The sequence below is a fragment of the Tupaia chinensis genome, unplaced genomic scaffold (assembly GCF_000334495.1).
Source record: "Tupaia chinensis unplaced genomic scaffold, TupChi_1.0 Scaffold000147_1, whole genome shotgun sequence".
NCBI lineage: Eukaryota > Metazoa > Chordata > Mammalia > Scandentia > Tupaiidae > Tupaia > Tupaia belangeri.
Window position 1 is genome coordinate 4,509,994 of NW_006159617.1, and position 16,700 is coordinate 4,526,693.

General features: G+C 35.8%; 1 protein-coding gene across 1 annotated transcript in view; it reads right to left on the reverse strand.

Annotated features, from left to right (window-relative positions):
- The window catches only part of LOC102486548 (coiled-coil domain-containing protein 180-like), a 22,491-nt gene extending 6,348 nt beyond the window's left edge, over positions 1 to 16,143 (reverse strand). The window contains exon 1 of the mRNA XM_006145512.2: positions 15,970 to 16,143. Coding sequence (XP_006145574.1) covers positions 15,970 to 16,143 — 174 coding nt within the window. The remainder of the gene's footprint in view (positions 1 to 15,969) is intronic.
- Between the last annotated feature and the right edge of the window lie 557 nt (positions 16,144 to 16,700).

Consider the following 16,700-nt stretch of genomic DNA (forward strand, 5'->3'; position numbering starts at 1 on the left):
TCCAAACAGCTTCTTTAGTTCTTTGTGTATTCTGGTTATCAGTCCCTTAACTGATGCAAAATTTACAAAAATATTTTCCCATTCTGAGGACTGTCGATTCACATTAATTACTATGTCTTTTGCCATGCAGAAACTTCTTAGTCTGATGTAATCCCACTTGTCTATTTTAGGGATCATAGACTGTGAGTTGGGAGTCTTATTTAAGAAGTTTTCCCCTACCCCAATGTCTCCCAGAGTTTCCCCGGTGTTTTTCAGGAGCAGTTTTATAGTTTGGGGTCTTAGCTTTAGATCTTTGATCCACCTTGACTTGATTTTTGTGAGAGGTAGGGGTTCAGATTCATCTTTCTGCAAGTGGAAATCCAGTTTTTCCAGCACCATTTGCTGAAGAGGTTTTCTTTTTCCCACTGGATTGACTGGTATCCCTTGTCAAAAATCAGTTGATTGTATGTTTGGGCATTTATTTCTGGGGACTCTATTCTGTTCCATTGGTCCACCTGTCTGTTTCTGTGCCAGTACCATGCTGTTTTGATTACCACAGCTTTGTAGTACACTTTTGGATCAGGAAATGAGATGCCACCCATTCCACTTTTCTGGTAGTCTCTTTCCTTTATTGTGAAAGAGTGCATGAGCATGCATGAGATAAGAGAGTGAGGAACAGAGAGAAACAACTTCCACAGATTTGATCACATTATAAACCCTTTGCTCTATTCCTCCAGGTGGCCAGGATCTTGTATACATGTGCACATACCCAGTGTGTTTTCAGACCAAACACTCGAGCCGTAGTGGACGCCTGGCTTCCAATATTCTGATGTGCTACTGGCAATACCACAGAGGCTGGTTTGCTTACAGCAGTATCAGTTATTCACAGTCAACCATGGCCTGAAAATAGGTGCATATAATACCATACAGGAAGATATTTTGATAAAATGAGAAAAAGCACGTTCACTTACCTTTTATTATAGTATATTTTAATAACTATTCTATTTTGTTATTAGTTTGTTGTTAATGTGTAATAAGTTGTACCTAACTTATAAATTAAACTTTATCTTAGGTGTGTAGGTACAAAAAAAAATCAATGTGTATAGGGTTTGCTACTATCCATGGCTCAGGCACCAACTGAGGGTCTTGGAATGTATTCCTCATAGAAAAGAGGGACTGCCCTATATTGTACATTTAAAATATATCATTTTAAATATAATTAAAGCCAATGCCCTAGTAAAGCCCTTTGCTATAAGATGTAGAATGGAACCAGAAGCTTGGCCAAAGCAATTCCTAAGAATATAAGATTATTTCTATGTCATCTTCCTGTTGTACCCTTCTAGTTATTGAAGACCAAAATCACCTAAAGGTCTTGAGGAAATGGGATTCTTTTTTTATTGGAACTTCAAAGAAAATGTGCTAGTTTTCAGGTCCTCTGTCAAAGAGCAAAGAACCAAGCCTGGAGCACCCAGTAAAAGCCAATTCAAACAAAAACCTTAATCCTTCATTAACACCTAAGACTCCTTTGGTGTGGCTGAAAGCACTAATATTCACTAAACAGCAAGAAACCTAAAACTTTTTTATACCTCACTATGTTCTTTGAATATGTTTTTTTCCTTTAAATTTCTGCCTTTAATTCTTTTGTTCCAAAGACTGTGCATTTTTTCTTTTTTTTTTCTTTTTTTTTAACTGTGGTAAAAAAAAAAAATAATGATGCATTTCAAAAAAAAAAACAAACCAACAAACCTAAAACAATAGTTGTTTTACAACAAACCAGAGACAGTGCAACAATTAGTGTCTTCTTGTTTGAAAGAATGGGAAGAAAAAAAAATTAGACAAGATCTGATAAGAAAGATTTAAGGAAAAGGAGAAATGAAATTTCTAATTTGACAATCAAGAGTCCTCTTCTACAATTATTCTGTCCCCACTCCACCAGGTCAATGACTTTTTCCTACTGATTCTTTTCTTTCTACCAGACTGATTACAATCAGCAATGGAGCATCTATGGAATTAAGGAATGCTGTTGCCTATATGTGTGAATTAATAATGAATAAAAGTGCTAAAGCAGAGAAAGCTGTAAATTGAAATGTCCATATGACTGAGTAGGAAGTTAACCAAAATATCGTAGAGGTACTAAGGAGACATCGTTGGATTTTATTTTATGTTTATATTTCCCAAGACCGCGTTGAGTGAAGAACATCTACAGGTTCAGATTACTCATTGCTGAACACAATGGACTGAGAAGCTGCGAGAAAATAGATTACCAAGATCTCTGTACTCTTGACCAGCGTATCTTATCTCCCAAACACAATGTCTTTCTTTAATTGCGATGGTTTGGATGACAGTTAAGCCCCACATTTTCATGTTTTGGAATTTGATGTTGTGAATTGTTAAGGCCTAGTGAGCAGTGATCAGATCATGCTGATTGCAGTACAGAAGCGGCACTCTCACAAATAGATTAATGATGTCTCTAGAGACCCACTGGGTTTCAGACTTTGTTAGAAGAGGTTTGTTCTCATAAGAACCGGTTACTATAAAAGAGAAGCAGCATACTGTGAACCCTCTCTCTTACTCTCTCAGCACACACCTGCCATTTTCCGTGCTGCCACTGGCCACGTTGTAAGTCTAGGACTTTGGATTTTCCAGCCACCAGAATCATGAGTTTGGTATATACACTTCTATCTACTTAATATCCTGATTCTCTTATTGACCTTTTTTTCCTCGTACTGTTTTCATACAAAATTAAAAAATACATTGAGAGAAGAGCTCTGGCTTAACTGCTTATTAGGCCCATTTACTTGAGAAACACAAAAATGGGCATAATGATCTTTAGGTATCTTTGCCTGCTTGATCACAGGGAAGTTTGGGAAATGTTACAAATAGTTCTTTGCTTTATTTTAAAAGCCTTTTAAACAAGAAGTCTGGGAGTTTTGTTTTGTTTTTTTGTCAGGTAGCTTAAATGAGTCAGAAGAAATTTTCTGCCCATTAAAACAAATTTTAAGAGGACTCTAATTATTCTTAATAGGGCGAGTACATATTACTCATATTCAAGATAGATATTCCTGTCAAAATACTATTTAGAATTCTAACCACCAATATTAACATATTCTGTGAGGATCAGGCAAACTTAATGTATAAGGTAATTATAAATTAATTGCTTAATTAATAAACAGTTTTAAAATTTTTCTTTCATTTTTATGAATATGATATAAACAACAAAAGCTTGTTGTGAACTGCAGTTAGAATATCAGGTCTAAAGAATCCCCAGTGGAAAAAGAAAAAGTCATTTCTCTTGCCAAGATACTGTGAGCCCTGAGGCAGTTTGCCAGTTGAATGGCACTTTAACTGTTAAATGGATAGAGATTGTTTACGAGGGATGAGAGCCAAATCTTTAAACTACTTCTACATGTTAAGAACAGGTCTCGGGTCTCTTGTCCTGTATATTATCCAAGTCTCAACATTATACATTTTACATCTGTGAAAAGCAGGGTTCAAAGTGTTTTAGTAACTTGCCAAAAGGCACATAGCAGTAAATTCAAGCAAGAATTCAATCCCAAATCTGTCACACTGAAGTTTGAGCCATAATTTGACATTAATAGAAATAGCACTAAATTAAAAATCCAGGGAACATTTTTATTTCATGCTCTGTCACTAGCTCTCTTTAACTGGAGAGAAATCATGTCATGTATATATGGGTCTTAGTTTTCACAACTCTAAGAAGAGGAAGCTAGACAACATGATCTCTGTGTGGTTTCCTAGTTCTAAAATGTTCTATTAACTTGGCCTTCTACAATAATTGCCCTTGCGAAATATGTATGCTGCCACCAAGTGGCAGTAGAGAGTACAAGTTTCTTTTTTTTTTTTTCAAGTGGGGAGTGCCTTTAACATCAGATTTAACCAACTAAAGTTCACATCTATTAGTATAACTATAAAATACTGATATAGTAAGGTAGTGTTTACTTTAAAGCATTAAATCGTGGCTGTGCATCACATCAGACTTGCCTGATGGAGGATTTTAACTGTTAATAAAAAAATCCAGATCCTACTGAAGGATAATCATCAGTGATAGGGTTTGGACATCTGAACTTTGTTTTTTTACTTCCACAGATGAGATTCTGAAACATGGCCAGCTTTAAGAGAAAGAGAAAGAAAGTATAAAAGTCTCTAACCTAACTGTTGACATTTTATAACTAAATATCAATGTATTACATATACATGCATATGCATATACATATACATATATGAGGGAGTCTTCAAAAGTCCATGAAAAATTCATATCATGAAAAAATTGTGCACCAATTTCATGTTTTTGTACCACAATGAACTTTAATTCCACTTTCCATGAACTTTTTGAAGTCCCCTCATAAACATACATGTGTATGTTTATGGTGGCTTTACAATGTTGTCTTTCTTTGAAATTCATCAAATATAACTCATGCTAAACAACTTTAATCTCTTTTTCCCCCAATCGTAGCTTTCTGATTTTTTTAGATCACACTCTCATTGCCCTAAGTATACAAACATTTCCATGATGGATCTGTATCTCATTTTTCACTGTCGAAACCCAACTCTTCTCTTTTCTCCCTCAAAAGAGCTGTGAAGGGAACCAGCAAATGGCCTAATGGTTACATCACTGGACTCCCACATAGTTGACCGTGGTTCGAGTCCCAGACCCAGTGGCTTAAAACTCATGCAGGGTGTGTGTGCGTGCATGCCCAAAATTCCAAGTGGAGAGTGGAGGAGGAGGAATTGCTGCATGGCCACCCCAGGGGATGATTTCTCGCCTTCTGTCTCTCCTGCAAGTGCATACTCCCTATAGCAAAAATCTTTCTTCAAAAAGAAGGAGGTGTGGAATAATTCATATACTCACACAAATATCTTGAGTTATTTACACAATAACATTTTAGACTTAAAAACTTGTTAGGGGATGATTACAAAAATGCCCCTTCTGGGAACCAGCAGTTAGCGTAATGGCTATGTCGCTGGGCTCCCACGTAGCCAACCACGGATTGAATCCCAGACCCGGTGGCTTAAAACTCACGCCGGGCACGTATGCATGCGTGCCCAAGATCCCGAGAGGCGAATGGAGGAGAAGGGATTGCAGCGTGACCATCCCCTCTGGGGGGGTGATTTCTCACTTTCTGTCGCTATGTCTCTCTCTGTCTGTCTGGTGAGCGCACATGCCCTATAGCGAAAACCTCTCAAAAAAAAAAAAAATGCCCCTTCTAACTCAGTGCAACATTATAAAGTGAGTAGTAAGGTAAAATTAAAACAAAAAATATTTTTTATTCTCAATTCAGGTATGCACAAAGCATATTGTATATATTCACTAGAATATTGAGAGACTCTACATTGGGCCTACTCTCTCATAGTTTGGAGAGGAAATGGAAAGCTAATTCCTTAAAATCCCATCTGAGTCATACTGGTTTAATATTAACATTGAAAGATGCTTAATCAGTATTTAAGTGACTCTCATTTCAATTGCTACATAATCAGAGAATTCTCAGGCAACACCTATACGCATACTCACAAACAAACCCACTCACGCTATTGACTCATCCCTCTTTATGTAATAGAATAGAACGTCCTATTTCTGCATAAAATAGATGTTCTTATTTCAATTGTAATCATTCTTCTGATTTTCCCATTTATTTTTCTCTACTGAGAATTTACTACAAACAATTGAAAGAGGCAAATTTGAAAGGTTCATAAAATTTTAAAAATACATTTACTGGGGAAAAAAATATTAACACCAGTTTGTGTTAATGAAAACCCTGCATTACAGGAGAAAAAAAGTGTTGTGTTCCAGAGAGAACCAAATAGAAAAAGAAACATGGCTGCATTTGCACGTCCTGGCAACTCCCCCCACTGCTCTTAAGTGTGTGATTAACACTCTCGCTGTATACAGAGCAATTAAAAAGAGGAATATAAAACTGTATGACCATTTGGTCTTAAAAGTGCAGAAAAGATATACAAGGTAGATAGAGTCGGTGATACTCTGGATTTCTCTTCTCCAATTGCCTATTTGTACCCCTTTTCACTTGGGTTTTCTTTTCAGATTTGCTGGACTTCAGGTGTGTTTTTCACATTACATATATTGCCGAATACTTCTCTCAGCTAATTTATCAGCTGTCTATAATTGTATTTATCCAATCTTTATTGAACATAAAATTCTTCTTTTTATATAATCAAACTGGGACATTGTTTATGTGGTGACTTTATTTTTAAGGTCCAGACTTTCAAACTCACACGACACAAAGTCCTCTCCTATATCTTCTTCTTTTCACTTTATACTTTTTCCTTTCTCTCAGAGATCTCTGTTCCAGGTGAATTTACTTTTGTATGGAATATGAGATAAGCATGCAGGTTTATTCTTCTCCATAAAATGCCTAATTTTTTCCAACATCATCTACAAAACAATTTGTACTTTTCCCATCTTTTCTGTAGTGTCCATGAATACAAGGGTCAATTGTGAGTTCACATTGTCCAATTTGGTAATCACTCACTTCTTACTGGACACTTAGATGTGCTGTAAACCTAAAATGAGCCTAGATTTTAGATTTTCATAGTTGAGAAAATTGTAAAGTATCTCATTAATTCTTTTAATTATATGTTGAAATGATAACATTTTGGATTCATAGCACTGAATAAGTATTATTGGCATTTATATTTTCTGCTTCTTTTTTAAGCACCTATGCAAAAATTAAAACCAAATATACAGCTTGAATTATATTTCTATTGTACAGTGCTGCTACATGCCACTTAGCATATTGGTTGTGAACCATATGCCATACTGGGGTTTTTGTTTGTTTATTCATTTGTTTTTTAGAGAGATTTTTGTTATAGAGCATCTGCACTTGCTAGAGAAACAGAGACAGAGAGACAGAAAATGAGAAATCACCCTCCTGGGAGGATGGCCATGCCACAATCCCTTCTCCTCCATTCTCCTCTCAGGATCTTGGGCACACATGTTCACATGCCTGGCGTGAATTTTAAGCATAGGGTCCTGTACTCAAATTGCTGTTCACTACATGGGAGACCAGCAACATAATCATTACAGCACCTGCTGGTCCCAGCCATACTGGTTTTATTACTAAAACTTTTTCTTATTTTTATATAGGACAATTTCACATTCTTCTTCTTTTTTTTTTTTAATAATCCACTTCTTCGTTGTTTTTTTAAGAATTATTTTATTTAACTTTATTTTATTTTATTTATTTTAATTTGACCAGAGAGGGACATAGTGGGGTGGGGGAAAGAGAGAAAGAGCAAGCCACAGTTCTAGGACTTGAACTGTGATCAGCCATGTGGGAGTCCAGAGCCTGTAACCACCATGCCACTTGCTGGCCCCTGTAATCCACTTCTAAACCTCCTGTTTGCCACAGCACAGTGGGACTAGATGTTTGTTGAATGAAAAGTTCTTCCTGAATCAGTTTGAAATTAGAACATTATTCAAACTTTTGTTTCGTCTGCTTGACCTATTTAGTTCTAAGAAACTAGTATTATAATACCAGTTTTTTTTTAAGTTTTCAGTTTTGCCATATGCTTCTATCAGATTACTTTGTCTCATGTTTTACACTCTATTTTAGTACACATATAGATAGTCATGGCTATTATGCATTCTTAATATATTGGATTTTTTTAACCGGTATATATCAACTCCCTGGACGTTATGATGCATTTTGTCATAAATTCAATTTTATCATTTTTAGTCACAGCACTGACCTTTTTTTGGTTCATATTTACTTCACATCTCTTTTTAAAATTTTTATTATCAGCTTTTCTCTAGCCTATTATTTAAAGGATAACTCATTTAGACAGCCATGTTGTTAGAGCTTGGAGGACAGAAATAATCAACTCTGTAAAAATAATAACTAAATGTGATTTATTTCTAAGCACTATTTAAGAGACCTAGACCCAGAGAGAAGGCAAAACATGTCTTTCTCAGGGTGATCAGCTACAGGGGTTTCTTTTATTTGATTTTTAGAGAGAGAGACAGAGTTCAGAATTTAATGAAGAGCTTTTTCATTGGTCTGGCCCAAAAAGGCAGGACATGTGGAAGCAGAGGCTTGTAGGTTATAGGTGGGTTTTACAATTTTTAGGTTGGTAGTTGGGAAAGAAAAGTTGCTGAAGTCAAAAAGGAATGTACTTTAACAGAGATAAGGAGGCTTAATATATATCACAAAGATCCTATACTGGGGACAGAATGTAGAAAGACTCCTGTTACTAATAGGTTAAAATGGTCTGTTTGTGAGTGTGACTCCCTCCAGATCCTCTGGAAAGGATTTTGGAAATTAAGAAAAAGCAGTCAGACTTCTGTCTTCAGTTTATATGCTTAATTCAGCTGCCTCCTAATTTAACTCAGTTTATTCATAGTTATTGTAACTAACACTATAGTGGGATTTATTTTGACCATTTAGCTTTATTTCTGTTTCTCACACTTTCATTTCATTCTGATTTCTCCCCCTGTTCTATGACATCTCCTTTCAAAACTAGTTTTTTTTTTTTTTTAATCTACTTTTTTTCTTCTGTGGTTACATACACTTTATTAAGACCTACATTGCTGTGGTTTGAGTGTGTGTCTGCATCGAAGCCTCATTCTGTAATTTGATACTTAAGTAGTTCAGGGTTGAGTTCTAGTGAGATATTTGTATATGGGGGAAGATCCCTCGCAAATAGAGAAAGGTTGAATCAGTGCTCCCTCCTTAGTTTCTGTGAGAGCAGGTTGTTATAAAACCAAGTCAGTCACCTTCAGGTCTCTTTTCTTGCATATACCTGCTTTTCTTTCCACTTTTCTTGGCCATGTTGTGACATGGATATGGAGGCTGTTCAGATGCCACTCCATGATCTTGGACTTCCCAGACACCAGAATCTTGAGGCAAACAAGCTTTTCTTTATAAGTCACTCAGTCTCAGGTATTCTGTTACTGCAACACAAACAGACTAGGATATACATTTACATTCATTTCTTCCTATGAATATTTTAAACATTAATCTAATATCCCCCAAAAAGAAAAGCAATGCAATATGATTTTACCTTCCTCTGCGCTCTCTTCACCATCCTCATCCAGAATCTTAGCTGTGTATTATAATGAATATCCCCATTGATCTTATCCCTGAGTTTTCAAAGCATAAATTGTAATTATAATACCTTCTATATATTTCATAGTATATTTCTTATTTATTTACTTATTTATTTATTCATTTATGACTTGATTTCTAAATAAGTGTTTGTAAACAAGGTTTTTATATGGCAAACCTGGGGTTTTATGTGCCTTGAAATATCTTCACTATGATGTCTGTCATGTAAATGATAACTTAGCAAGGTATAAAATTCTAGGTTCACATCTATTTTGCTTAGAACTTTGAAATTATTATTATTCCATTATTTTCTGTCCTACATTTACAATGGAGAAATCTTATATCTGTATAACGCCTACTAATTTACAGTTCATCTATGCATTCATTCTTTCTGAGACATTTTGAATTTATTCTTTGTTTTATTCTTCATATTCTTTACAAATTTCCTAGATATGTTTTTCCCCTTTCCTATTCTGTTTGGCAGACTTTATGGTTTTAATCTAGGGGCATTTTATGATATTCAAAAATGGCTTTTATTTAAAACTGCTTGTTCTTCTTTCAAATTATGAATGTTCTTGCATTTTTTACAAGTATTTAGTATGCTGATTTAAAATCTGGTGCTGTTTATTTTTAATTAAATCTGAAATTATAATTTCAGTATATCATCTTTTTGATAGTACATGGGCTCCTCAGATACCTCAATATATTTTTTGAGCTAATATGCCCCTAAGATCATAGGCAGAAACCCCATATATATCACTCCTTGTCAATTGAACAATGTGCCCAATGAAGAGAACCAGGACATGGAATGTATTTAGCTCTACAACCAAATTAGTGCCCTGGCACATGGCTGCATCATCCCAGAAGCTGAAGTTAACTTTTTTCACCTAAAGATTAAACGGTAATCCACTTGTCAAATCAAACAATATTATGCTATCTTTTGCTCATTCATATCTCCGGAATGACTGCTGAATTCTAATTTCCTGGCTCAAAAATTGTGCTTTTGTTTAACCTCATCCACATGTGGGGAGTACTTTTTTTTAATGTATTCATCTAGGAAGTTGCTTTTTAAATTTACACCAATAAAACTTATGGGAAGTGTGGCTATGTATCTAGGTTGACCTGGGATGTTTTTGGTTTATACCTAATAAGCCCAGGAAGTTATTTATTTCCCCTTTTTACTCTCAAAAGTGTCCTCGTTTCAATGATAAATTATATGGACATTTTCATTTTAGTTCCCAGAAATTAGCTTTGGGTATGACTTATCTTGAGTGTTAATGTGTACTCTGGGATCAAGGGCCAAAGCCTTTACTCTACAACTCTCTAAGAGACTTTCAAGAGAGTATAGTAGCCTAGAAGTAGACAGGCTCCAGTGCAAAGATCCCAGCTTAAATCCATCAGTTTGCTGCCCAACTCCATCTATATTTGCACCTCTACCTTTTGGCAAAACTCCATTTGTCTTTCTTTACTGCTCAGTTGGCACTAAGAGATTTCCCTATTTGATCAAGTCACATTCATAATGTAGGAGAACAGTAGAAGGCAACTCTTAACAGCTCAGACAGTCCATTTACACCTAAGCTCGATTTCAATACTGCCTGATACATGAGACTGAGCCATGCTAGGCAGGTGCTTCTATTTTTCTTTTGTAAAACACCACCACTCTAGAGCTCTTCCTTCACCAAACTCCTGAAAGAAGTTCTCAGCCCACATATCCTGAAGAGAGCTTTCCACCCCATGCCAGGTCACAATCACCTTAATCTTCCTAGAAGTTTCTGTGAGATGGAATTTTTTTTTCAGACCTTAATATCCTCAACTTATTCTGATATTGCTAGAGTTGGATGTGATAGAGGCAACCAAAAGCTCATGTCAGCACTTCCTCTCTCAAAAAAGTCAAAACTCTTTTCTGTTCTCTGTTTTCATAACACTGTTGACATCGAACAGCAATTCCCTACCTAACAGTCACAAAGCCTAGAGCAAGAGAAAATACAGATGCCCACATATTATATTTCTATATATTTAAAAGTTATATCTACCCAAATCTACTAGTTGGTTGTATCTTCTTACCTTGACAAATATACCTTTAAAAGATCCAGTAATAGTGCTGTGATAGAAGGGTGGCTTAAAATTTAGATTCAATGAGAGCTAGTCCTCATCAAGGGACTCTCACCTATGACTCAGCCACAATAAGCTATATAGTTTACAGAGCCCAGTAAAAAACAAAATGCAAGCCTATATTACTAACAATAGTATAAAATGTCATAAAAGTACTAAAATATGACATTGTTCTTTTTCTTGTGCAATCTCTCTTTATCAACTTGCTCTAGGTGTTTTCATATGCTATTTGAGTAAAGAAAAATTAAGATTTTAAATTATTAGCACAAAGTTTATATCTTCATGTTATGCAATGCCAATTTAAATGCAAATATATTTTGTAAAATCTTTATATTGCACTCTTTTATATTGTACAATGCCAGTTTTATATGCAAATATAGGCACATTTAACTCATGTACAAAATCACCTAAATTATGTGATGCATTTCTGTAGCTCATACGTATATATGAGATTCATTGTTATCACAATAGTGGAAACACTGCACAAAACTAATTCATTCCTTTTTAGTTTTTTTTATATTTGTATTCTATCAAAAATTTCTACCTGAGGCTTACTGATGAGCAAGGAAAGACTTAAAGGTAAAGGCACAATGGATCAACTTATCTTTCTCTTTTCCTTTATGGCATAACTTTTAGCAAAAAAATAATTGGTTAAGAGAAAGAAATAACACAAATAAAAAATATTACTTACTATACAGGTCTTTGCTTATTTGTTTAAGGACAACATTTCTCCCTTTCTGTATTCAAAGCAAGTTCTGGCTCAAATAGAAAGCATGGCTTCCCTTGGGTTGTTGATGCCCTTATTTAGTCATAGGCCTATCGTACTTATTTGAAATTCCTTGGAATCTCTGATGTTCCATGCATTGTGAGTCCGCTGGATTCTGTACTTATGGGGCACCATCAATGTATCATGTATGCAAAAGATGTGGTAAGGAACAGTGTGCATGATTATGCATGTATCTCCACCACTCATATATATACTTCATTGTTTTATTAGACTTCACTTTCAAAACAAGAACTCAAAGATGAAATTATTAAGACTATCTCAAAGCATTAAAACAAGAATAAAGTTGTTCTTTGTGTGGGTGTCTGTGTGACTGCATAGGTTTCACGCCCATGAAGCCAACCCAAGCCTATCTCATTCCTCTGCCTAACTCTAGCCTTATCTTCCAACACTCATGCATACTTCAGCCCACATACTGAGGCTATGCCTTGTGTCCTGCAAACAGCCATATGTTGGAAATCTGTTCTTGTGAGGACAGGCTCAGGGAAAAGGCCTGTGCAAGCACTGAAAGCAGAGTTAAGACCTTCAGGTGGATAATTTCAGGTTCCCATGTTATACGGATCATGGTTTAGACACATGAGATATGATCTATATGGGCATGCACCCTAGATCCCATGATCTTTTCATTCAAATTGGAGAGGACTCACCAGAGCCAGACCAAAATGGAACTCTCTAAAGTCTAGGGCCCACATCAGGGACTCCCCTTGTGTGAGTCTCAGGTAACTAAGCATTTGTTCTTCTTCTTCTCACCATAAATCATCTTATTTTAAATTTAGCATTAATAAGTTTCATCTTATTAGGGGCTTTAACTTTATTAGCATCAGTTCTCCTTTGTTACATAGTTCTCTTTTCATCTTTGTACATTTGCTTTCTTTTTTATTTATTTAATTTTTATTATATTCATACATTATGTACATGTCCTTTCTTAAATCGATCTTATTGGAGAGGTTCTTGAGCAGCCAAAAACGTCTCTGTAGATTCCTCCTCTATTTCTCCCTTGCTTATATTATTAATGACAGTGTTATCAGGATTTTATTTTTTGATGTTCCTGAGAATTGTCAGAGCCAAGCGAAAGATATAAAATTAGAGAATTGTAGAATTTGTAGTCTTATGGGATCTATGGCTTAAGTAGTTATTAAGAGGCTTTTTCTAAGGAGAACAGGTAATTGGTGGCATAACAAAGGGTTAGTCCCAGATTTCCCAGCCCCTACTCTAATTTCCTTTACTACACTGCATGGAAACAGAATTAGTCAGTGATGTTCTGACTAGTTCAGATCCCGTATTAGTACTCTGATAGATATTTGAAAATATATACCATCTTTGGACACGTCCTCTCTTTTTAATTATTTTTTTATTTATATTATTTTATTATTATTATTCATACATTATGCTCATAGTCACTAATAATCAAAGTCTTCTTTCCCTTGGGGCTTTACACTTCTTTGAATTACCAATGAAAAATGGCACAAAAGATAAAATCTGTAACCATCCCAGCTATATAATTTAGAGATCAAAGCCCAGGGTACATACTTAATATTAAAACTGAAGAAAGGATAACTACAGAGACACAGTAGTGATCCAAAGTTCCACAATTCTGAGGCCAAATAAAAAGATCCTAGATTCATGTATGAGGGCTTCCTATACATGCTAAGTGCACACATGTGCTCATGTTCTTATACAGCTAAAGCCGGAAGTAGATTACGACAGGAAGATCCCATTGTGGGTGCCCATCTTCTCCCCACCCCCACCCCTGCCATCAAAGAAAGAAAGAAAAAACCACTAAAATCTAACAAGACAAACAAACAAAAATCATAAACAATGGCACATAATTAACTTCCTGCTAATGTTTTATAGAAAGCTATTTCAAAACAGTCATTGGTCAATCAAAGTCCATGTATTAGTAATGCAATGTAACAAGCAGTGAAAAGAGAAATTGGCTGACACACTAATATTGCCTTGCGTGGATAAACAGGACAGGTGGTGCTGTTGTATTCTGTGCCGTGGGTCTGCAGAGTCAGGTCTGTACTGTGTGAATTTTATGTACCTTGAACCAGCAAGTGAGTCAAGACCGGTTTTCTCATGGTGACATCAGAGCTTAAGAATGCAGGTGGACATATGGAACTGCTTAAAACTAAAGCTCAGAACTGATATGCCATCACTCTGTCCACATGCCATTAGCCAAAACAAGTCATGTGTTCAAGTCCAAATTCAAAGACTGGGGAAAAGCAATCCACTCACAGTGAGATCACCGTAAGAGTGGATATGAAAAGAGGATAGAAGAATTAGAAATGCTCATTCAAACTACTGTTGGCCAGATGCCAACAAGGAAAAAAAAGAGAAAAGAATTTTTGAGTCATGTTAAATGTATTAATTCTACAAAAATATAGTTGCTTGGTTTATTGAGCCTTTTAAGAAAAAATCTCTATTTGTCACGGAATTATTTGTGTGATTATTTCTCTTCTGAAAGAATCTAATGAGTCTGTCATTTTTTAGGAGACATGGGTCTTCCACCACAGTTGATTCGCTTTTGGCTTTCCTGCAAAGTGAGCACCACCCAGAGGATTCAGAACACATGTCCCCTTGCCATTTAGTATTAGGGCAATGCTATTTTAGGAGATTTCATTGTCATCCATTTTGGAAACTGACTTTAAAAGGGAGGCGGAATTGGATAACTAAAATTTCAACTCTTTCCTTTGAAAGTCCTGATAGCTTTAACTCTTATACTAAAGGTTAAAAACAGTCAAATAAAATGCCACCACTGACAGCATTATAAAATGGCAGTAGGGATAGAAAATTCCTTTCCCCCCAAGGAAATAGGAATTATATTAATACCTATCATTTTGAAATAGGCCTTTTTTTCCTCCAGTTTTGCTATTCTTCGTATGCAATCATATACATTATGCAGCCCTTCCCCAACTGAGTCTTAAAAAGTACTCTACGATAGAAAGTTCTCAGATGGGAGTAGGGGAAGGAGGGGAGAAAAAGGAAACAGCTACTTTGGAAATGTTATTAAACAAAACTAAACCTTTTCCAGGTATATAAACTACTTTTGTTTCATTTAAAATAGAAACTTAGTAATACTTCATGTTTTTATTCATATGTGTAAACTACTCTGTGTATTGCTTTTCATCAGGCAGATGCAAGAAGGCTGGGCCAGTTTAAAATAGGCTTATCATTCATTTTCTGGTACCTACCCTAAAAATTATTTACATTAATTTGAGTGAAATAAATAAATGAAAAAAAGTCCCAAACCTTTCATGCAACTGGGATTCCTGTATAAGGCTAGGCAAATCATCCCTCTGATACCTGCAATTGGCATTTTAAACAATCAGGAAAAAATAGCATCTAGTGATGGTTTTTCAAAGCCAACTTGGCTGCAAACCATCTCATGGTCTCTGTGGGAAAGTGTATCAGAAAGTAGATTAATTTTTAAAGGTTCTTTATCCTTGGATTTACTGTAAAAATTCATACCTTAATACATCACAGCCATTAAGCAATTTCATGTTTTATATATAACGTTTATAAAATCTGGTTATACAAGGGGTCTATAGTTGGCTCTCTTACAGCTGCTTGAGACAATCAGGGAGGGAAGAAACTGTCATATTAATAAGTAGAGCACTAATGTTAACAGGAAGGGAGACTGGGTTCCATGCCCTATACAATTTTGTCCAATTATTCTAAAAAATAAATGAAATTAATGCTTTAAATTCTATAAGCTGATCATTATAAAGGGTTTTTACATAAGCATGAGGTTTACTTTCAGAGTGTACATTACAGCTTAATATGACACCTTACTAAAAAGCCTTTCTTGATGTTTGAGTTTAACTTAATGTCTACACTTTTTGTGAAACCCTGACTACTAATATCTCTGTTATCCCTGCTCTATCTGTCCGTCTTATATCACAGTTACGTACATTCCCGCCCCACATGAAGTCCTTAAACAAGCTTCAAGAGTTACAGAGCAGATACTATTACACCCACTTCATAGGTAAGGAAATCAAGGCCCAAACATACCAATGTTTTGCTAGGAATTGTACAAAAAGTAACAGTAGAGATGGGGAAAAGAATTGCAACCCCGTGACGGTAATTCTGGGGCTTCTCTGCTAAACCTCCAATAGGCTTCTCGTGATCCCGTGGAGCTCCACCCCCTCCTGTGTAGGGCTTTCCACCAAGAAAGCCAGAAGACATTCCTTACATGAACGGAAGCATAGATAACCAGCTCAGTAGAACTGTGACCACTTTTTCAAATGTTGCCAGTGTAAGGATGAGCGGAGTCAGAGCAATCCAAAATAAAATAAAATAAAATAAAATAAAATAAAATAAAATAAACAGGCAAATGCAGGCTGGCACCATGGCCTAGTGGTGAAGGCAGCCAGATTCCACACAACCAATAGCAGGCTTCGAGTCCTGAACCTGGTGGTTTGAAGAACACACTGAGCTGCATGCACACCCAAAACCCCAGAAGGAGGGAAAAGTGGGAGAGAAAAGATTGAGTTGGTACTATGCTCCATGAGACTGCTTTCTCACTTTCTCTGTCTCTTCCTAGTGAGCACATGTGCCCTCTAGCAAAACAAAACAAACTCATAAATGCATCTTCTGAAACACACAACTTCATGCTTTTGACATTTGCCTTTTATTTATTTATTTATTTATTTATTTATTTATTTATTTATTTTTGAGAGATAGGTTTCTTTGCTATATGACGCATGCACTTGCCAGAAAGACAGAGAGACAGAAAGCAAGAA